At 38.5% G+C, this 22,848-nt stretch overlaps 2 protein-coding genes across 2 annotated transcripts in view; one reads left to right on the forward strand and one right to left on the reverse strand.

The window, feature by feature from the left end:
• The first annotated feature begins 10,614 nt into the window (after positions 1-10,614).
• Positions 10,615-12,627, forward strand: LOC138023984 (forkhead box protein D3-like). The gene has a single exon (XM_068871067.1). The coding sequence runs from the start codon at positions 10,843-10,845 to the stop codon at positions 11,686-11,688; it is 846 nt and encodes a 281-aa protein (XP_068727168.1). The 5' UTR covers positions 10,615-10,842; the 3' UTR covers positions 11,689-12,627.
• Positions 12,628-18,261: 5,634 nt separating this feature from the next.
• Positions 18,262-22,848, reverse strand: part of LOC138024167 (tubulin polyglutamylase TTLL7-like) — a 33,531-nt gene continuing 28,944 nt past the window's right edge. The window contains exons 25-26 of the mRNA XM_068871276.1: positions 22,355-22,497; positions 18,262-19,651 (exon numbers count right to left, since the gene is read on the reverse strand). Coding sequence (XP_068727377.1) covers positions 19,561-19,651; positions 22,355-22,497 — 234 coding nt within the window. The 3' untranslated portion in view covers positions 18,262-19,560. The remainder of the gene's footprint in view (positions 19,652-22,354; positions 22,498-22,848) is intronic.

Consider the following 22,848-nt stretch of genomic DNA (forward strand, 5'->3'; position numbering starts at 1 on the left):
AGGGTTTCACGGAAGTTGGAAAGGGAAAGTGCGCTTTGGATAAAAAATATCCCCGTAGCTGTGGCCGTGAAAACATTTTCTGAGCTTTCCTGTTAGGGCATAGCAAACATCAAGATATAAGTAAAAGTGTGATTCAATTTCTTTGTCGCCACTGGGCGTTTACGGTTCTTGGTTAAGGCCCCTTTTAAACGTCACATTTTAGCAAATTACAAAAATTTATTGTTTTTGTTCATTTGCTTTAGATTCGGCACATGTAAAATGTGACGTTTAAAACGGGCCTTAAGTCTAAACAGGAACCCATGATTAGGAGCCTCCCTATACCCTTGTTCAGGAATATTTTTTTCTCCCAATTAAATTTATACTAGAGTCGTTTTGTAGAGCGAACCGGAAATGTTGCGCCCGGATTGATAGACATTTTGACAGAGAGAGTTTCAAATAAATGTCCCCGGATTTAGGGGAGAAGCGCTTACGGCATCACAAAATCTTGGGTGGTTGCCTTTTTTCGTAATTCTTTCGGGACTTTTAGCAATTAAAAACTGGGATCTTTTTGGATTTTCGACTAAGGAAACTTAGGAACCTAAAGAGAAACAACCGACTTAACTATTAGAGTGTAATGTGAAGTGCAGCCAATTTCTTTCTTTTATCTCGAATTTCAGAGCTACTATCTTGGATACATTACATTTACCGCTAAAATACATAGAATTTACCCATACAAAAGTAAATTAATACATAGAATTTAAAGAAAAAAATAATTAATTCAAAAGAAAAGCTGCTATACAAAATGCTGCCCTGGATTCTCATTTTAAAACCTGTTAACTCAGTGGTACGGATAAAATCACAGGTAGCGCATTCCACAACATAGCTGATAAGTAAGGAGAAAGAATTAAGACCATAACTGGTTGTGCTAGGTTTATTGAAGGACAGAATGTAACTTCCGCGAAGACCATGAGAAGAAGGCCGGAGAGAAAACTCGGTTGTTTTTCATATGCAGTAGCAGAAAAATCCTACAAAAACAAACTTTTATACTATTAATATGAAGAAAATTTGAATGCGCTTATTGCATAGAGATCATATAGAGCTTGCCTTTAGTAATCTCTTATTTACATTATACAAGAACAACTGACGAAAGGCCAGGTTTTGCTACAAGTATAACGGCGCTACTTTGTCGCAAATGTTCTATGACAAATTTGTTCAGAAATCAAAAGTCTACATTAACAGCACACCAGCGCTACTCCTTAGTATCTGGCTAGACATTTTCCTCTCACGTTTTCCTCCGGCCGCGCTTCAGCCATTTGATGAGGGCCAGTCTCCTGCTTCTCAAGTTGCCTCCTTCGTGCCCAAAAGAATTCTGGGTAATCCTGCCATTCCATGACAAGGGAAGACACCCGATTGTCATTTCATAGATTTTTTTTTTTTTTTATAAGTGTCGGGTCATCAGGTCCTACCAGCAAAATACAGCCTCGATTTAAGATTTTAGCTTTCAAAACTTGCCCAAATTGTATCGGTAGGTCCTGGAATTCGTCCACAGAAAGGCCAGAGAGATAACTTCACTCGTGAGCCGCCATGTTTACAACAGAGCATTTTAGCATTTTAGGCGTCCCAGTCTGCGTGAAACCATCTCTCACCTCTGGCTGGAGAAGACCAGACACGCGCGCTTCTTACCTTACGAGTTTATGCCTGGAGAATCTGTTTAACTGAAATGTCAGTTCCTTGTAACTGAACCAGCATCTTAATTTCTACCTATCGGAGAGCCAGAACCTTTACGCATGCGCGGAAGGAATGTTGGAACAAGAGAGAAAACGCAGTACCTCCAGACCCCGGTGCTGGAGCGTCGTACCAAACGAGTCATCCCGGGATTTCTGCCCGTGCGATCGCTTTTGGACGCAGTTGGCCCTTCGCTGCTTTCTGCTACCGACCTTGCCTCCTGGTACGGCATTGAGGGAGAGATATGTCGGCCCCTAAACCATATGTGACAAATCCCACGCCTACTCACACCTACAAACCGCCCTTGTCAATTTAACGTAAGAATTCGATGGCTTAAATATACAAGGGAAAAGTCGTTTTATCTGACATGTGGTAAGCACTGAAGGTCACAGATTACAAAGTGTGCGCACGCGCCCTACAAAAGGTAACATACATAAATGCATGCATAAACTTTATTTCATCTCGAATTTCAGAATAACTACAAGAGCTAATATCTTCGAGACATGACATTTACAGCTAAAATACATAGCATAAACAGATACATACTAAATACATAATATTTAAAGATATGCTAATTAAAAAGAAAAGCCGCTGTACAAAATGCGGCTCTGGAATCTCTTTTGAAACCAGTAAACTCAGTGGTACGGATAAACTCACGTAGCGCATTTCGCAACTTAGCTGATACGTAAGAAAAAAGAACTAAGAAACCATGATAACTAGTTGATCTAGGTTTATTGAGGGACAGAACGTAATTTTCGTAAAGATCATGCCTAAAAAGAGGACGGGAGAGACGACATATTTTTCATATAAGCAGGAAAACCCTTAAAAGAAAAAAATAACATACTTTTATAAAGTAATATCGCCGTATTATCGCCGGGAGATGTCGAAGTGGCGGATTGTAGGACGTTAAAGATCTCAATAATAATAATAATAATAATAATAATAATAATAATAATAATAATAATAATAATAATTGCACGTACTTTTAAGGTTGCGATACATTAGACATAATCTTAACCGTGCTTTGGTTTGTCTCCTGCTCTAGAACTTTGAACATTTAGCATATTTTAGCATATTTTAGCATAAATTGGTTTAGTTTATTATATATATATATACATATACATATTTTAACCTTACTTTTTAATTGTACACTACCTTTTAACTCTAGTTTCACTAGCCGGAGCACAGGCCACGCCTTGGCGCCCTGTGTTCCTTTTAACTGTATAGCATACAGATAGTTTTTACTGCTGCATAATATTCATGCACAGGACATTAAAAAAAATCCAGTCAAAAGATGGGTCACTGTGCTTGTTTTCGCGCTGCAAGTCCTTTATTAATTTTTTTTAAACTTGATCAACGGGAAAAATTGTTGTTATGTAGCAAAAGCTACTGACTATTACCGAAACCTTAAGCCTATACTACTAGTTAGTCCGCGCCAAGATCTTTCAGAAAAGTGATTTCGAATTGCTCAAAAGCAAATTGGACCGCTACATCATCACCTCACACTCACTGTTTGGCTCCAAATGCAGTTTTCACGTCCTTTATATATAAATACTACAACTTCTACTATCCAACTTTTTCCCTCCTTAAAATATGTTTTCCGTGTACCTATTACGAGTACATAACTCCATTAAAAAGAAGGGGTCACCGTGCTCGTTCATGAGAAAATAGCCATTCTTAAGGTCGGCCTCAGTGCCACTGAGGCCGACCTCAAGTTAAGAATGGCTATTTTATCAATGTGCGCGAGCTGAGGCGCGCGCCAATGACGCAAGAAATTATGCGCAGTAGGCGAGTGTTTAACAAAGGTGTCAACACAGTGAGAACGTCGCTGTCTTTACGCGTCAGTTTTTGGACGGCTATTGAACGTGATCTTTTGATGTTAAACACAGGATTGTTTTGACGATCATTTCTGACTCTCTACTGACACGATCGTACAAGCTTCAAACATAAATATCAGCTTTCATAGTGTAATGACGGAGGTTTTATAAGTTATTTCCCGTGAATGAAATGAAAGATGAGTTTTCGGCAGTGAAACTTGGAAAAAATCCGAGGGCTTCCTTGTGGGAGTCGAACAAAAAATGAAAACAATGATTAACGAGGTGACAAGACCCAATTTAATTGGCCATAATTTAGCGGGTCCCGTATTCTAAATGTAGATAATACAGTAAACTGATAGGTCAAGGCTAAATAAGAGAGATCATTGGACACTTCTGGGTTACGATGATGATGTTTATGTGAGTTCTGATGATGGGATAGGTTTTCACTAGAGTGTTTACAGCACAAATCCATAACCTAGAAGTGTCAATCTGCGATGGAATGCGGCCCATCAGTGTTCTGTATCATTTATCTTTAGGAAAGGTGTTGCCAGATTTTTGCGAAGAAAACGTGCCGGTATTGTGTTACTTCCTTTGTTCGGTGTTACCTTTCAATGCATAATCATTAATTAGGAGATCACGCAACTTCTATTTCGTAGCCTTTAGATCCTGGAAGTTTGCATAATAAATCAGTCATTCTTAAAAATTTTGCCTTGTATCCGCTCCCTCTTAGCAATGCATACTAACAAGGAGATCGCACGGCTTGTATCTTTATCTTTTAAGCTTCTTGAAGTTTTTCTTCGATATGATCCACTTTTGAATAATTTCCAATTTTCAATGAAAATTCTCCAAAATTCACATTTTGAACGCTGTTGGAAAATCTTTAGTTTTCCCCAGCGGCTTTTTGCCTAGAAAAATTATGTTATCCCGAGATTCAACGTTTTGTATTTCCTAGTTTCTCGCTTCTACATCTTGCCAAGGGCGGATCTAGGGGAGGTGCACGGGATGCACGTGCACTGGATGCACGTGCACTGGATGCACGTGCACCCCCCTCGGTTACCAAAAACAAAAAAACGTTTTAGTAATGTAAGCTTACCTAAAAATCGGCAAAGCGAATTAAGCTACTACAGGATATTAAAAGCACAAAAACTGCATTAAGTTAGATTTTTATTTGCCTCATCATTTACAGATTTATCATACTACAGCCCTAACCCTCTCAAAAGCATGTATTATACATTGTCTAACATATAAAGATTGCGCTTCCTGTGCATTTCCGTCTGACATGTGCACCCCCTAGCCAAAATTCTAGATCTGCCCTTGTTTGGTCTAGATTTGTGTATTTCTTGAGAATTTTCGGATGGTTCCCCCAAAAAGCCTCATTTTGGACGCTTTTGAAAAATTAGCCAAATTTCTAAATCTAGGCGGTTTTCAAGCGGATTTTTGCATCGATCGAATCTACTGTAGTTGGTAAGTCAATCTAGGGCATCTAGAATCCGGTTCGCCAACCTATAGTAGTAGATGGTTAGTAGAATCTCCCTCTACCAACAATAGCCAACGGAAGTGCTTTAACAAACGTGTCAACACAGTGAGAACTTCGCTGTCTTTAGGCGTCAGTCTTTGGACGGCTATTCAACGTGATCTTTTGATGTTAAACACAGGATTGTTTTGACGATTATTTCTGACTCTCTACTGACACGATCGTACAAGCTTCAAACATAAATATCAGCTTTCATAGTGTAATGACGGAGGTTTTATAAATTATTTCCCGTGAATGAAATGAAAGATGAGTTGTTTTCGGTAGTGAAACTTGAAAAAATCCGAGGGCTTCCTTGTGGGAGGCGAACAAAAAATGAAAACAATGATTGACGAGGATGTATTTGGGAATTATGGTGACTCGGAGACAATCGGAGAGCTCCGAGCAGAAGTCGAACCGCCTACGACCTTCCGATTACTACTTCGGATGCTATACCACAGAGCCGCGGGGGATTCGTAGGAAAGATTGCTTCCGGTGAGAATTGACCCGTTAAAACTTCTAGGGTTGAAATTGTCGAAATGCAGCATTTTCATTATTCATCTCTGCAGCTTTTACAAATTTAGGTCATTCAACTTTTTGTCAATGTTCTTGTTATTCGATCGGCCTCAAGTCCTGTTAAAACCTGAAATATTTTCAATGAGCCTTCTTTATCATGGCATTTGCTTGAATTATAAGCGTTCCTTTGATGATTACGCTCTTTAGAGAACTTTAAATTCATAGGTCAAATATTCATGTTTGTATATTTTCCGGAAAATATTGTTGCACAGACAGAGGACAGCACGTGCAAACCATGTGGAGAGCAAATTTGTGAGCTATAGGCTAAAAAACTTCAAGTGTTTTGGATTAAAGCAAGACATCTTGCTTTTGGAATTACCCTAATGAATCAAAAGAGATTTCTTCGCGTTAATTAAACGGATATCTTGCGCACACCATTCTTGACATGTGCATCGCTTTGTGGGAACTAAAGCAATTAAATCAAGCTTTAAAACATTAATTTGTTTGAATTCGGTGATGTAAGGTCATCCAAATATCATTTCATCAACTAATTGCCTCACGTAGAAGGCGAAATTCAGACACGATTTTTGTGGCCTTTGTGGTTGTTTGCAATCCTCACAATATATTAGGTTATTATGTTACGAAAAAGACCGCTTTTTGTTTTTAAGAAAACGCCCAAGCAGTCTCTATTTATATCTATGATTTATTTTCCACGCAAACAGAAAACACAGCGCCATAATATCGTATATTTTTCGTCAACATTTATCAACTTTGGGGTGTTTTAAATTCTAAATCGGCTTATAGTACAATGTATCTTAGCTAGAGTTTTTTTTCTTTTTTTTTTTTTTAACTTCTGGAGATGCGCTTCAACATTCAACTAAGATTTGCCGGTGGAGTAGCTGGTAGCCTCCTAGCATGCGGAGCGTATTCTAAACTAAAAATCATCAATCGAGGCATCTGTTCTTTGTTAATCTTCTTATACGATACATGACCTTCGGAAAAGTGAATTCGGACTGGCTAAAGAACTACAGCTAAGGGTTGAACCTGTGTTTCATAAATCGACAAAGAAGGGTTTCGTTGTTGCCTTACCAAAAGGTCATTCACACTAGATCACTATCTTCTAAAGCACGAGTAAGATTTTAGAAAACTTTTTTGGTAGTAGAAGTGATAAAACACCCTAAATCCCCTCACTTAGTCTGCTTCAATTTATTTCGCCTTTCGCTAAAAAAAGAATCATTTTGCGATCTCCAAACATCAATATCGCGAGTCATTTCCGATTCATTTCCAACACGGTAGCCCATGTTTTTGACAATAGGGCCGTTTATACGAAAGAAAATAAGCCGCGGCTTACATAAGACGCGAACACCCCATATAAATGGTACAAAATCTACGTTCACGGCTTTCTCAAGCCGCGGCTTATCCTGGCCGGGGAGTTTCTACTCGTATAAATAGTTCCTTTCGCGTATTATGTACGCCGAGGCCAGTGTAAGCCGTGGCTTATTTTCTCTCGTATAAACGGCCCTATTTTGTTTTGACGAAATTTTGACTTTAAGGCGAAGACAAAGGAGAAATTTAAATATCTTTAGAAGAAGATCACCACGAAAGTTTATATTGAAGGATAAAAAACAATAATAATTATTTCTTATTGGTAAAACATTTGTAATTTGATCACGGATCATGATATTGATGTAACAGCCAGAGCTTTATAAAATGGCAAAAGTAATGTTTTCAAAATTGTATTCGACGCCTTTTGGTGTTCGGAGTATCAAAGTGTTTTTTAAAGCTAGATCAAAAACGATCAGTTTATTGTTATCAGCAATATTCCTCGTTAGGTTGGTTTTTTAGTCGAATTGTTTTATCGATCCATCAGAAAAATCTCCAACTTTCTGAGATTTCTATGAAAGCAATTTGGTATCCTAGGTCGCTTTCTTTTCAATTTCTGTCAGAGGTTATAAGTCAGTGTTCGGAAAAAAAGGCGAGGGCTTTTGAATTTTTGGACTCGCACATCAATTTTGTTTTCGACAGAAATCACTATCACCTTACACACGAAAATGATATACTTTTCGATACACTAACAACAAAAGAATGTTTCATCTAAAGCGCCAGTATTTCAATTAACAAATTTATGTTATTTGTGTGAGGATATTGCGACAAGTTAGAAAACCCATTTAGAGCCTTGAAAGATCCTAATTACCGTAACAGGTGAATAGACGAGGCCCTAACTCCACCCACTAAATTTTCAACATTCATTTCACTTGGTAGTTTAATTACTTAAGTACGTATTTATATGAAAAAACACAGAGAATGATATTGAAGAGCTAGATAAACCTTTAGCTAGTATGCTTGCATTAAGAAAAGCCCCCGAAGCAATTCATCTATAGTTCGGCGTTCTTAGTCACTTTGCGTTTACAAAATGTCAGAATGATATAAAAAGATCCGACATCTTGTTGAATTACAGTTGAGGTATTTTATCCTCAGGTTTATTTGATCTTCTTATTATGTCGGTTTGTCACTTATGTTGCAGCCGATTATCGCCGTTTTTGCTATAATTAAAGCACAGCCTGATGTATCAAAGATCCTTGAGAAGCAATTTTTCCCCTCGCGTTTTGATGTAGTTTTACAAATCGCTTCTTTCAGTTTCAATATAATTTCCTGTTCGAGCGAGCAAGAAATAATGCAATTTTCCCCCAAAATTGCGGAAACCAACGGGGGTGGAATAAATTGTTAAAGCTTTTACTCTCTTTGATAACTTTTAATGAACGAAAAGATCCAACATGAAATGATATTGGATTAGCATAAACAAAAATATACAGCTGTTTCAGTCCATAGACAAGAAACACACCAGAAATAAAACAAAATTATATGTGTTTTGAGTGGATAACTTTTTCTAGTCAAACCAATTTCCCTCGAATTAGCGTCCCTTTTAGATCTGCGACATCCAGCAACAAATTATGTGCAATTGAAACACCAAAAATTTTTCAGAGTTTCGCGTATTAGCGAGCACACTGAAGGTGCTGTTTCTTTTGAAATCCCTTAGGACATTGAATAGAAAACGAAGCCTTCCGGATCTACCATGTTTCGATTTTCTTTTATTCAGGTTAGCTTGAATATACGCTGTGGGCTTTTTGGAGATGCTGAAACAAAATTAAATCATGGTGAATTATGGGTTTTTGTGATCAAAAAGTTTGAGAAATTAATAAAATTGAAGAAGGAAATAAATACAATTGTTAAAGCTGTCAGATCATCGCTGATTCAGTTTAAGGCTCACGTGCGTGATTTACTTCTCCGAGTTGAATGATCTTCTTTAAGAACAAAAAGGGATAATTAAATTTTTAGATTGACTGAAGTTGAACTGAGAAGGTTTGTGTCGTAATTTTCATTTAGTGTACCAAAGCAAATACTAGCATCTATTTGTTTAATACGACGCTTTGCGCTTGTGCGAAATCAGGAAAATGAAAGCAAAACCCTCTTAGCAAATTTTTCAGTTTAATTTAATTTTCCCACAGTCGTCTTGTTTACAATTAGCACTGAGTGATACAACTAACAAGAGCATGATCTAAACTGATTTATTGTTATAAATGATCAATCGGTTGAAATGGCAACAAACACCATTCAAAGAATCGCCAGCCTACATCAGCGGTGAAAACTATACATATATGTACACGGCAGTTTAAATTATGAAGCTGTCTTCACTAATCATGTAAAATTCGGGCTTTCTCGTTTCGAGTGGTTCGTTTTTATGGTGCTCTCGACTTTTAACTGCCGGAAAATACCTTAAGTCAAAAGAATCAGGTGAAAATCAAACAAGCCGACATTTATATGGTCCGCCCAGATCTTGTCTTTGACATCTCGAGCAATTTCATGGCGATATACTCCTTAATTTGCCGACAAATTCATCTCTTTCGTTAATTGCTGCCTTCTCTATACCGTATTCTAAAGTTACGATCAAAATTGTTGTTTTAAAGCTAAGAAAAGATATATCGAATTGCAAAACTATCAATGTAGATAACATTGCAAAAGTTATTCAACATAGCACTCGAATTTTACATTAACAGGGCTTCCTTCTACAAATAGTTATTTTTGGTGAATTAGAAAAAAAACATGGTCCCTTGAGGAAAAGAAAACAAGGAAACCATCAAATGATTCAAGAGATCTTTGAAGTGATATCTTTGTGGGATCCACGAGAAGCTTCTAACTTCCGCGGCGTGTTCTTGTGTTATCTGCGTTTCGTTTTGTGTTGGGGAACAGTTTTAAGTGATTATAGAACTTCAAATTTATCAGGCTTTTCACTATTCAAAACCTGTCCCATTTGCTTGAGGCATTTAACGGGAGCATAAAAGACTTCCCAGAGCCATTTTTGCTCAATGTTTTAAAGCCGTTCACAACTTGGAAATGTCTAATTTTACCAAGGAAAAGATTTTCTATTTATTTACCTTGAAAAAGACACAATAAAGTCATTTTATCTCCGAAGTGTATTGTAAACAAAACTGCTCTTAGTAAAATGAAACTCAAACAAAAAATTGATATCGCTGTTTAACAAATGGTTACAATATTACCTTCAAGTAATTGTGCTATTGAAATTGTGTTCAAGATTTTCTGATCTAATTTCCGTGCCTCTCAACATGACGTTCGGTGCTTTCAACTTGACTTTTCAAAGACCTTATCAGATATTGAACAATATTGAAAAGCTTGTGGCATATGTGAATAATTTGAAATAAATTTGGAGTAGCTTTACAAATCTTTTTCCTTAATTTGACACCGAAATTAAAATTCTCATCAAGAGTGTTGAAATGAACGTCACCCATAAAGGCCGAAAAAAGTTAATCGTAATTCCATACATTGCCTTTCCAAAGAATTAACACTAACTCAGTGAAGATCAAGAGTCTCTAGCTACTGATAAACGCTGTTTTTCATATCCTGTTTAAGTTTACCGACCATAGAGAAAGTTTTTATACCAACTGATTACGAAGAGCACTACCTTAATGAGGTAATTATTACATAAGATACAGCAGAATAAATCTTTTTTATGCTAATGAGCGAATAAATCATCGAAGCTCCCGAGGAAAGCAGTTGTTATAAGTGGTTACCGGTATATGTCCAAGTGGGTGGCCCACAGCTACTTTCAGTTGTTCAAACAAGGTTTGCCGACTAAAAACACATCATTGTGTCCTCAGCTTTCACCGAGGAAACCTACTCTGTGACTTAAGCGATTTCAGTTGCAGTGAAAATTCCTCCGTGTAGAATAACGATCGAGTGCTGCAAATAATTATAGAAGAGTTTTCCCTGCGTTGAACAATGGCTTTCCAGGCCGAAGAAAATCTGTATGAGAGCTGCGAAAAGGAGGTGTTAGAGTTTGAGGGGTTTGAAGCAACGAAAATTGACGGAAACGAAGACTTGCTTGTACAAAAACTCCCAGATGAAGAAGAAAAACAAAATGCAACCGGAGTTCAACAAAGCCAAGTCACTGAATCACGAAGACAAACATCTATGTCCAAGCCACCATATTCCTACATCGCTTTGATTACGATGGCTATATTACAGTCACCACAGAGAAAACTCACTTTAAGCGAGATCTGCGAGTTTATAAAGCGTCGGTTCCCGTACTATCGCGAGAAGTTCCCCTCCTGGCAGAATTCGATCCGCCACAACCTTTCCCTCAACGACTGCTTCATGAAGATGCCTCGTGAGCCGGGAAATCCCGGAAAGGGTAACTACTGGACTCTTGATCCCGCAAGCGAAGGGATGTTTGACAATGGCAGTTTCTTAAGACGCAGAAAAAGGTTCAAACGGCCTCGTCCCGCGGAAAACTCTGTTGGTGCTCTGGGTTTTCAGTACTATTGGAATTACGTAGATGCCCAAGTTTGGCGCCCTTCCTTATTTTCCCATCTCTCCGTCCCAAGTTATCTAACCTGCCTTCCGACTTCTTTGCAAAGAGCAAGTCAACCAGTTCGACAAAGAGAAACCAGGGAACGAGCCGTAAAATTTTCAATCGCAAGTATTATTGGCGCTGATCGAGATGAGAAATTCTCGTCTTCGACAAACAATGCAAGCTCGTCTTTCGCTTGTTGCTCTGGCTTGCGTCCATCTACATATAATAGTTCGTTTTGCGCATATTGCAGTCAACTTGCTTGTAAACGGTAAGGCTGGACTCTATAATATCTCTTAGAGAGCCTTCGACGAGCTTTTTGTCACTTTAACAGGACTGGGAGATAGTCAAGTAGAGTCTTTTCGTGAACTCAAGAATACATGTACACTTTGTAGGAATACACAAGGGGATGTGGGTGTATGACACTCATTCTCGAAAGCAGTGAACAAAATTAATTAAGTCCTTTCTCTTTTTCATCTTTTGTACATTGAAAAGAGAGCCTTTTTTGCAGGCAACAGAGTTTTCAATAGAGTTTATGTTCTCAGAAATAATATAACTGGGACATATTCTTTAGAGGGTTTGCAAATATGCTGGTACGAAGCGATGAATTTTCATAAACGTATGACACAAAAGTGTTCAGTTGATAATGTCGCGGGCCAAGAAAGAAAGGAATAAAGACGAGTTGTGTAAAATTGTCCGCGCTGTTAAAAGAAGAGAGATATTCATGGCAAAGGTTAAATGAAAACTCTTTCCCTTTTCGAAATTGGCATCACTTTACAATTACAGAAAGTTCCAGCGCTGTCTTCCTATGATTGCGAGCTCAAGTTTAACCATTCAGTTTTAAGAACTTACTGTTCCATGAAATTGGTAGATGTAGAATTCTGAATCGCAAGCAACGTTGACCAGTTTCGATTAACGGTCTTGATGATGAAGTACCGAGCTGTTGCCGAAGGAAAAGCGTCCAAATTTAGAGACCGATTAATTATTTTTAAGAATTATCCTATGCAATGATTTAATTTGTGCCAGTGAATCGACTGAAAGATTTAGAATTCGTTCATATAAATTGCCAGCTGTTTAATATTAAGAATATATCCATTTGTAGCAAATATTGTACATAAAAGTGTAATAATGAATGAACTAGAATTAACGTTACAAAATAAAGACTGCATGCATGATCGTCAAAGTATTGGTTGATTTCTGTAAGGGCTGTTGAAAATAAATTTAAAATTGAAACAAAAAATTGGTCGTGCATCTATTTTTATATCAAAACCATAATTATCTCATTTCAAAGTATACGCCGTTTGTATTATATGCGCTAGTTATTTCGTTTTCTTCATTCATTGTTTTAACTATGTGGCCCAGCAATTTTTAATAAACGTTTCTGTTTTTTCGAAATTTTACCTGGCTTTGTGTTCAGCCAAACATCAAATTTTGCCGTTTGTCTTTTGGAGACGATAAAAATAAACAATAGAAGGTCTTTATGTATAAGTAATTCCATTTATTGGGCAATTACTCGCGACGAACTCTTGAACAACTCAGGGCTCGACTTTTTGGAATCATCACGTGGTGTTTGAGTCACGCTTGATGAATTTTCTATTTGAATATATTTGCAAAAGAGCAGAAGGCCAACAGGAACTTGCAAAGTGTTTCTTGTGAAAATACAATCGCTTAGCAAATGTGTAAAAGATATATAAACTGTTATCGATTTTAAGATTTTTATTTCCGGGAGTAGTTTCAGTTTGTCTTGTAACCAATGGCAACTCATCCTAAAATACTCGGCCTTAACGAAGCTTTGTTATTTAAGGTACAACAATTAAAACAATTCAATTGTAACTTTATAAAATAGGAGCATTTTGCCCACTTTATTCCAGGAATAGAGTTAACGCCAACTGAGAAAACGTTAGGGATTTTATCACAATTAATGAAAGAGACTTTTTCTCTTCGAAGCAGTATTTCAGTCGATTTGAGCTTATGGTGATACTGGGGTTCGCCAGTGGGCTAGAAATGCCACGTATAAAGTTTGTCTTGCTTATTCATTACTTTTAGTTTATCGTCTTAACTAAAACCTACCTAGCAACGCTATTCGTCCGAATATCTCTGTTTTTGAGTAAATCTTAGCTTATAATAGTGTCGCAACGAGACGAACTTGATGACACACATTAGGTTCAGGATGAAGAAGCTTCTAGCGTTTATTTCTGTTCTCTAAATAACAAAGAAAACGAACATTTTTTCGCCTGGTGGCGAGGTTGTGAGATTGATTCTCTCCTACTCTTTGAGAACGAAATTGCGCCTGATATTTCTGTCACGCGTACGTACGTATACGTGAAAAGTCATCTCCATTTGGGCAGTGTGACCTAGTTAGTCAACAATGCGCTGGTATGGATTTACATGACTATTAAACACGAAAGAAAGAATCTCAATAAAAATATGACTAAACGGTTCAACAAATATCCATAAATATTCTCGTAAAAACTGTCAAGAATTGCATTACCATGAACCGTTTTAACGAAGAAATAACCGGCTTTCTTCTAGGGGATACGAAACTTTTTCGTGAACTTCACATGAATTACCTTGCCGGATGGACGGGAGGTAATTATCACCAAAACAGTCTCAAAAAACCGTATATGTACGACAACAATCCTAAAAAGGACTTTTGAAACTTAGACATTGCGGGCTAAGCCCTCTTAGACTGACTGGTCAGTTTCTATTGGATCTTCAGAGCTTACCAGCCATTTTTGAACCTTATTTCAAGTTGTTGTTTTGCAGAGAACGGGAACGAAATGTACTTGCAGCACGCGTATTTTTTTATTTTGGTGGGATCGATGATTGATATCCCCAAATGTCAACTCCCCGCGCCTCGTTGGCTATTTGCGCATTCACATCCATCCATTTGTGTTTTTAAGTATTCGATGGTTTATTAATCTGAGAAAGTAAACAAGCGGCGCTTTGAAAACATTTTGAGACGTTTACTTTAGCACCTTTTTCTCAGTGTATTTACCTCTGCAATGTTATTGGATCGGTACTGTTACAGGTTTAGTTACATAAAATTGTTCCACAGTCGGCATACGATTCCATAAACAATACCTGTGGGGAAACCTAAAAGCTTTTGGTAACTTCATGGGAAAAGCGCACATTTGCGACTGTACCCCAGTGTATAACCCATGAAAATGATTCATCAAGTCATCTTGGGCATTGTGAGGGTCGGAAGTTAATGCTTCGTAGATATAGTTTTTATTAACGTAAACAATTAATTTAGCATGCGAGCACGTTTTCAGTTAGTGCGAGTGATCGAGGATCGTGATAAGTTACGCGCGAGGACAACGGGAAAGGCGACGGATTTGAGTGAGAACGCAAGAACTGCTTCCCTTCCTGTCGGCGAAACCCAAGTACAACCTCGGCTCCAGAAATTGACAGTTTCTTATAAGACTGTATATAATTTTTAGACAAGTATATCTGAATTATATTACAAGTAAAGAAACTAGTACAACTATTCCTAAGATTATTAGTGTCTTTCTTAAGCGCACCGAACTCGCGACATGGGGAATTACATCAGTGGACACTGCACCGTGCCAAGCAGACGGGTACAGTGAACGTGCAATTTATGATTTCCCAGAAAGTTGTCTGAAAACTGTGTAATTTGTCATCCGAGTCTATGCCGCTTTCTTTCTTTACATTAGTTTTATCTACAACAAAACGCTATACAGTCGAGTTGAAAGGCAATTTCACAATCTGACTCAAAGTACTTCGATTGGTCGGTGAGCGCGCATTTCGTGCGCGTCTTGTGAGGTCGGCTGACCAAGCATAGACCCGTTTTAACACTTGTAGAAAGATCTTTTTCTCTGCTGATCGTTTTATCGAAATGTGATCTACTCCCCGCCGTGTGAAGCTTTTGCAGACGTGTTTAGGATGCGAAATGAAAATGTTTGCAGAAGAACACCAGTCCAAAAAAAATTATTATTTTCCCACGACAAAGATATGAAAAAAGTGATTAAGGCCATGAACAAAAAAAGATAATAGATAAAAGCTTAACTTATGCCTTTAATTTGTTTTTTTCGTATTCCATAATTAATTACATAAACGGGCAAAGTTTAAATATATATATGCATTAATCCGCATTTCTGCCTCACCCTTCAATGCAGCTTTGGCGATCATTTACTTCAAGAGCGCAAATTTTCGTGGACTTTAAATTTCGAAAATGTTGATCACTGATTCGAAGAGTTCCTTAAAGGAAGTGACAAGCGATAAATATTAAGGCGTCGATTAAAAACAAATGACTGAATCAATGATGTTTGACAAAAGCCCTTTTGAGACTCCAACATCTGTTTATCTTAACTTAGCCTTTGTGTATTCAAAACAATTTTCTTTTTGCATCGTAGATTAGTATTTTTTCTCTAGAACCTTCGTGCAAAAAGTCTGCGTTCAATTTGTTATCCTTCAAAGAAGGAATTGCTCTTTTACTAATTTTAAATCATACTAATTGTTCAGCAATAGTTTAACTTGACTTTTCTTTTGTCCAACGTAAGTTCGTTTTTTACGCCCTGAAATCAATTTAATCTCTTGCACACTGGCGACGTTCGAGGTCGTGAAATTCGGCATACATACAAGGGCAAAATACAATAATAAATTTGTTGATAATTGAAAATAAGAAAAGGAAGAAATCAATCTTTTTTTGTGATACCGTAATAGAAAAGACTTGGTGAATTATACCACAAGTTTTTTTTTTTCCTGGAATACTGACTCATTTGAATAGGGACACATACGCATGCGTATACGTATACTGCAGGAAATTGATTAAAACGATAAAGACGTCTTGATCGTCTGACAAATTCGTTAAAGCATTTTATTATTCTGTGTATCCCCTAACAATTGCTTGGAATATTCTGTTGAGGCATGCTCAGGTTCTAGCGATGCCGTTAACCACTGGTGCTGTGAAGATTACATGATACACGTTATCGTGAACAGATGACGGAGAGTTATAATTAAAAGCCTTTTTTCAAATTTCATATTACTAAAACGAAGTGTTATTAACATACTCTATAGAGATAACAATGGTTTCGAAGAATTGTTGCCGAAAAACGACAAGGCAAAATCATTTCCAAACATTGAGCTTCAAACCTTCACGCACAAAGAAAGAATAATGAAACTGATTACCTCTTTTTAGAATACTTCGATTTTATTTTGGAACGCAAGGTCCTCGTATATCTTCCGACCGCATAGATAATCTTTGTTCTACTGATTCCTTTCCAGAGCAGACCTGGTCTCATTTTGATTCTTGACGCTGTTATATTAAGATATTTCAACTCTTACTGACTACGAAATCTAGCAAATAGGTTAGCTTTAGTATCATATTTTACGTTGTTAGCGCTGATGTATCTTTTAATCAAGAATTTTCTGGAAGTTTATGTCGATATGTTTTGGTCCTTTCAAGCTTTCACCACAAATTAAAACAAATTGAAAGTTTAAAACGATTCAGATCAATGCGGAATTTCCCTGAAAAACTATTCCAGGCTTCAAGAAACGACACGCCCTTTTCTCCGATAGCAGTGGGTTTGTAAAAAAGTACACACTTGAACAACCAACGCCTTTCGAATGTTCTAAACTAGGACATGATTAATTTTCAGGTTAATCAGAGAGGGAGGAACTTTTAAAACTGATCATAAATATAATGTAACTGAAATTGTATCGCTTCCATGTATATTATTAACCAACTATATTCTGAAGTCAAACCAGGAGGCTGAATACAAGATTTTTCTCATGGGCCACTCAAATTGCTTTGAAAATTTTGCGGCGGTTTATTTCGATTTTCACACTTCAGACATTTTTCATTAAGTTGAAATTACTTCTTATTGTGTTGGAGCTTCTACCAATGGTTTAAAAAGAAAATGGGCTATCGTTGACTTTGGACACTTCACGGTCTGGTTTGGAAACCAGATCTAACTGATTGCGACTCATTTGCTTCGTCTTTGCTGACTGCCATATAGTTCGTAGAAAGCAATTCAAGGTCTTAATTTCAGAGAAGTAGAAGTGGTATTTAACAATCGATACACGAAGTTGATTTTCTGGGAACAATGTTAAAGCTGGAAGGATCCAATCATTGCCGTTTACCAGATGCCAGAGACGAAAGAAGGCGGGATGGAAAACCACCGTATTCGTACGTTTCTTTGATAGTCATGGCCATTCTGGAATCACCCAACCAGCGACAGACACTCAGGGGTATTATCGATTACATTCAAAAGCGTTTTACCTACTATAATGCGAATTGCCCGACCAGAGGATGGAAGAACTCCATTCGACATAATTTGTCTCTTAATGAATGTTTCGAGAAGACCTTCCGAGATCCCCGAAGTCCCAGCAAGGGGCATTACTGGCGACTCCACCCTCGCAGCGTCAATATGTTTGAAGGCGGAAGCTTTATGAGGAGGAAAACGCGATTCAGAAAGGACTTTCATGCTGCGAAGGAAGGCAACGGTCGCCCGCTTTATGGTGACGTCAAAAACAAAACAATTCGTGAAAGAGAAAATCTTTCGAAAAATGACGTCACTATGACGTCACCTTATCCAGTGAGTTTTATGTCATACCATGACTACACGGCTTCGAATGTACTGACTACAAATGTTACAGCACTTCTTCCGGACGATCTCCGCCCCCAGCATCCTTGTCACAAAAATAACTCGAACGTCCAAGATACACCGTGTAAGGGACGAACAACAAGTCTTTGGCTTCCATCTTCTTTTAGTAGCTCCTTTTGTTTAGTTTGTGCGGGTTGCACATGCTATTATTGACAGTTAGATTGCTTACATTCATTCGCAAGTAAACTAGACACATGGATTACGAGTTTTAACAAATTCTGTTTTCTAGGAACTTTATTTTCGCTTTTAATTAAACAAGGCAATAAATACCTACTCTTTTTTATATATTATGTAAAACGCTTGTACAACTTTCTCTGCCAAATAATCTCTTGTATATTCTAATAAGTATGCTGTATGATAGCTAACTGCGCGACGTCACATAGGCAACCTTTGGAAATGCTGGATAGGAAGTTTTCCCTCGGCTGTTCAAAGCGAAGAGAGGAATGTCAAATGTGACAATGACTGTTTATTTTAATTTGCAGCGCAGGCGTATTTATTCTCCTTCTGTTTCTATTTGAAACAGAATTGTTGAAGGGAGAACCTAATTGCTACGAAGGGGAGGACCCTAGGCGAGGGCAACGATTGATGAACCAAAAGACGATGTACGTGAGCTTTTGAGCATCGCCCAAATCCAGCCAACTTCAAATTCAACATTGCACTTCGGCGAATAGATGGTTTTCATTTGACGTCACAGCAGCCATGTTTGTGTAAAAGAACAAATGAGAAAACGGTCATTTGGGAATTTGACTCTATTATAATGCAAAAGATCAGCCATAATTTGCTATTGTTTTGTACACAAACATGGCCGTCTCCTCACGTGATTGAAAACCATCTATAGGTTTTCACGTGACGTCATCGCCGCCATGTTGGTGAAAAACAAAAGATCTGTCATTACCTTCTTTTGTTCGTCCACCAGATGTCGTACATTTCACTGTTGTTATTAGTGTCCCTAGAGTTTGGTTGAAAACGTCCTATTGTGCCGCACTACCCAGAAACACGTATCCGGATATATTTGAATCCGCACCTGTTCCTTTCTTTCCGGATACGCCTTCCGTCCACACGTATCCGGCGAATTCGCTGGCGAATCCGCAACTTTTTGAATACGCTCTCCAGAGTGGATATTTTTTAATCCGATATGAATCCGGAACCGTGTGGACGCCAAATCCGGATATTTTTTTATCCGGATGACGTAACAAGATCAAACCCAGTTCCTTACCGTGAAATCAATTTTCAAGATGGCTGCCGAGCGCTTCATGGCGCATGCTCTGTTACCTTTGTTTCCTTGAGGAGTCCTGAGTACTAGAGTGAATCCGGATGCGTTTCGGGTACGTGTGGACGGGCAAATTCGACTTGGATACGCGACGTGTGGACGCAGATTTTTGAATCCGGAGAGAAAAAGTTGCGGATTCATAAATACCCGGATACGTGTGGACAGGGGCCTAAGATCAAGGCCTCAATAATTCTCCTGCTCCAGCTGTTAATCACCTTTCCAGCTTATTAGTTCCCGCCATCAGGCAACTAAGTTCCGGTTCTGTAATATTTCGCTATCCTTTCCGCTGAAGCTTGTTGTGCTGTAAGATCCGGTGTCCTTCGATTAACCCCAGCTGGTCTACAATTTAAAAAAAAATAAATTACGACTGATAGAATTTAATAACGACTTATGAAGACTGTTTGGCGAAACTTTAAGCAAACAATCCAAAGGCACTCGTGAAATTTGATGTTGATTTTAACCAGCTGTGTTTAGTGAATTTAGTGAAAGTGATTTCAGACAAAATAACTGTTAACCATTCGGCTTGATAGCTCAATTCTTGGTTTGCATCCATGTTAGTAGAGGCTGGACAATCTGCGAACCAGCGAGTCATGTGAGCCATGCGAATTTCGCGTTTAAGTCTAAGCACCCATTTCAAGTAGCGCTGATAAAGAGTTTTAAGTCTAAGCACCCATTTTAAAACGGTTAGCTTTCAATAACTGTGTGACTCGCATGTTGGCTCGAATGGCTCGCAGCCATGGCTCGTTGGTTCGCAAATTGTCCTAACTCATGTTGGTGCACAAAACAATACAAAATGGCCCCACAGAGTTTGCACAATAGAGCGACTTTCGTATGACCTTGAAAAAGTGTCCGCAATGAGTTTCACGGACCAATGTTTAGCAAGATTAAAACAAAGCTTCTCCTTATTCCCGCCAACGAAACTCCTAATATGGGCAGTAAACAATACGATTGCCCAATCACATTACTGCATTTTAAATGACGTCAAGCGAAATGTCGATCGCTTTCCAGAACGTTCCATGGAGAGATGACGTTGTTTGCATTCGCGTTTGCTAAGCCAATGAAAATTCGTGCTCGTTTGTTTTTGTTCGATAAGCCAATTAACTGTTCTGCATTTTTGTTTACGTTCTGTTTTCACGTTTATTTTTCAAGGTCATACGAAAGTTGCTCTAACAGCGTCAAATTCCCAAAAGACATTTTAAAGCATTGTTCTGTACACCAACATGGCCGCCGTGACGCCAGAGGCAAACCATCAATTGGTAGAGCATTTCACCGGTGTCGCAGAGGCCTGGGTTCGAATCCCGTTGAAGCTCGAATTTTACAGGCTTTCCTTTCCTTCATAATTTAGGGAGCTTAAGCATGCGCGTGTTTGAGACGCGGACGGCAACTGGAAGTGAGCTGTTTTCATTTTTAACTTGTCTTCACACAACCACATTTACATTGCCAAGTATCTTTTCGCCATTAGAGATGATTAGTATAAAAATCTGGGAGACACCACTGTCCTAGCGCGCGAAATTTTCTCTTCCGGTTGTCGTCCGCGTCTCAAAAACGCGCGTGCTAGATCGCTTTAGCTCGTGATTTGCTCAAGTAACGTCCACAACTGCAATGATAGCAAGATCTCAGTAACGTGCTCTGGCTTTGGAAATCCAGAAAGGGGTTTATCAACTGAGTTGATATGGTAAATTGACAACCGTAGAGTAAATTTGAAAACTGACGGTTCTCCGATGAAGGGCTACCGCAACCTCGTTCCCAGGGTCCTCTCTCTTCCTCCTTCGATCATCCTGGGAACGAGGTTGGTGCTAACGCTTGAAACGTCATTTCTCTACGGTGGTCAATTTACCATACTGTATCAACTTGGTTGATAAACCCATTTCAAGCGTTAGCCCTTCGTCAGAGCGAATGCATGGGTCATTTCACTTAAGTGAGTCATTTCGCTCTGACGAAGGGCTAACGCTCGAAACTTCTTTACGGTAATCAATTTGCCTTATCAACTAAGCCTGTTCCAGGCTCCCCCAGAAATAGAGAAAAAAAATGCGTGCGCGAGATGAGTGGGGGCTTGGGCGCCTTTCCTCGACCCAAGCCCCCACTCGCTTTTCACGGTCAGTTGTTTTCGTTTTCCCGACTATTTGGGAGCCTGCAACAGGTTATATCAACTCAGTTGATAAACCCATTTCTGTGTTTTACTTCTCCACCGACGCAGCACTACAGTATACCCCATTCTCGCCAACAAAACATGTTTAATTAACCTGGTTTTAACGAATGAAACTACTCACAGAAAAATGTAGGACTGGCTTTTACATAAGGTTCAGGTGAGTTTGAATACATGCTTTGACCTGTGCTAAATGTGTTGTCGACAAAAATCAGTAGACATGATTAAAAAAGAAAACACTTTGAAACCGTGTTTAACTAAACATCTTCAAAACATGGTTACGGTTTGGTGTGAACGGGGCATTAGAAACTAAACTCCTTTATCTGCTTTGGAAATAGCCAACTGGCTTTCATTACTGTACATTTTTCAGTTAAATCATTTCTTTCTATACACGCCGTTCGATAAAGGCTGCGCGGATCTACTTTGAAAATCCATTACAATAAGTGTCCATCGTAGATAGCTTCAAATGTCAGTTAACAGGTTATTTCGGATTACTTAAAAAGTGTAATCATCATTGACTTTTCGTCTTGCTTTCATATTTACATTACTTAGTTTTCCCGTTTAGTAATTGTTTGACCAGCTGGTATATAGTCTTGAACTACTTTTCGGCCTTCCTCTTGCAATACTCTCATTTATTTGCCTTGTATCTATTGTTACGTTGAAGCTTTGTGTGAAAAAGATCCTTTTTGCAGCATATAGTTGTAAATAGACTACTTCGACGATACGGCGGTCATTTTGATTTCTATTATGCCTCATGGCCCCTGGGCATCCCATAATATCTTTTCAAAGAAAAGAAATCAAAATGGCCGCCGTATCGTTGAAATTGGGAACCGTTAATCCCTTTTTCATTTCCTCCAACGGGAAAACTAAAAGGCAATATTGCTTTACAAACTAACCTCGTGAAAGCGCCCTGAGGGGTCGTCGACTCCGACAAAGCAGAACCAGCGCCCGCAGCTTTAGCGTCAGCGGCAAACTGATAGACAACTAGCAAACAGTCGCGACAGAGTTGCACGATTCGACGACAGCAACTCATTTCGGTCTGAAAATAACATGAAATGCAATTTTAAAGTAAAATGAATGCAAATAGACTTAGTCATCATTGTAACATCAAAACACACGCAGTCAAATTCAGTCTACGCATGCGTGCTTCCTGATCTTTTTGTGCACACGGATCACGTAAGTACTGGTAAAGAAACTGCTGCTGCGTTCGGACCATTCGTTGTGCTGTATGAATGAACTACAGTCAAATTTATGGGAACAAGATCCTCAAAACAGATCACAGGCGAGGCTTCTTTATTTGTTTTACACTGTAATAAAGTACTGTTTAGTTTCATCAAGTATTGGACAAAAATTTTCGGAAAACGTTATTTTCTAAGTCCCACGAGTAGCG

Source organism: Montipora capricornis, chromosome 11 (assembly GCF_036669925.1).
Source record: "Montipora capricornis isolate CH-2021 chromosome 11, ASM3666992v2, whole genome shotgun sequence".
Taxonomy (NCBI): Eukaryota; Metazoa; Cnidaria; class Anthozoa; order Scleractinia; family Acroporidae; genus Montipora; species Montipora capricornis.

Bases quoted from the DNA above. Each gene is read 5' to 3' on its own strand.
- LOC138023984 (XM_068871067.1), top strand. From the start codon at position 10,843: ATGGCTTTCCAGGCCGAAGAAAATCTGTATGAGAGCTGCGAAAAGGAG.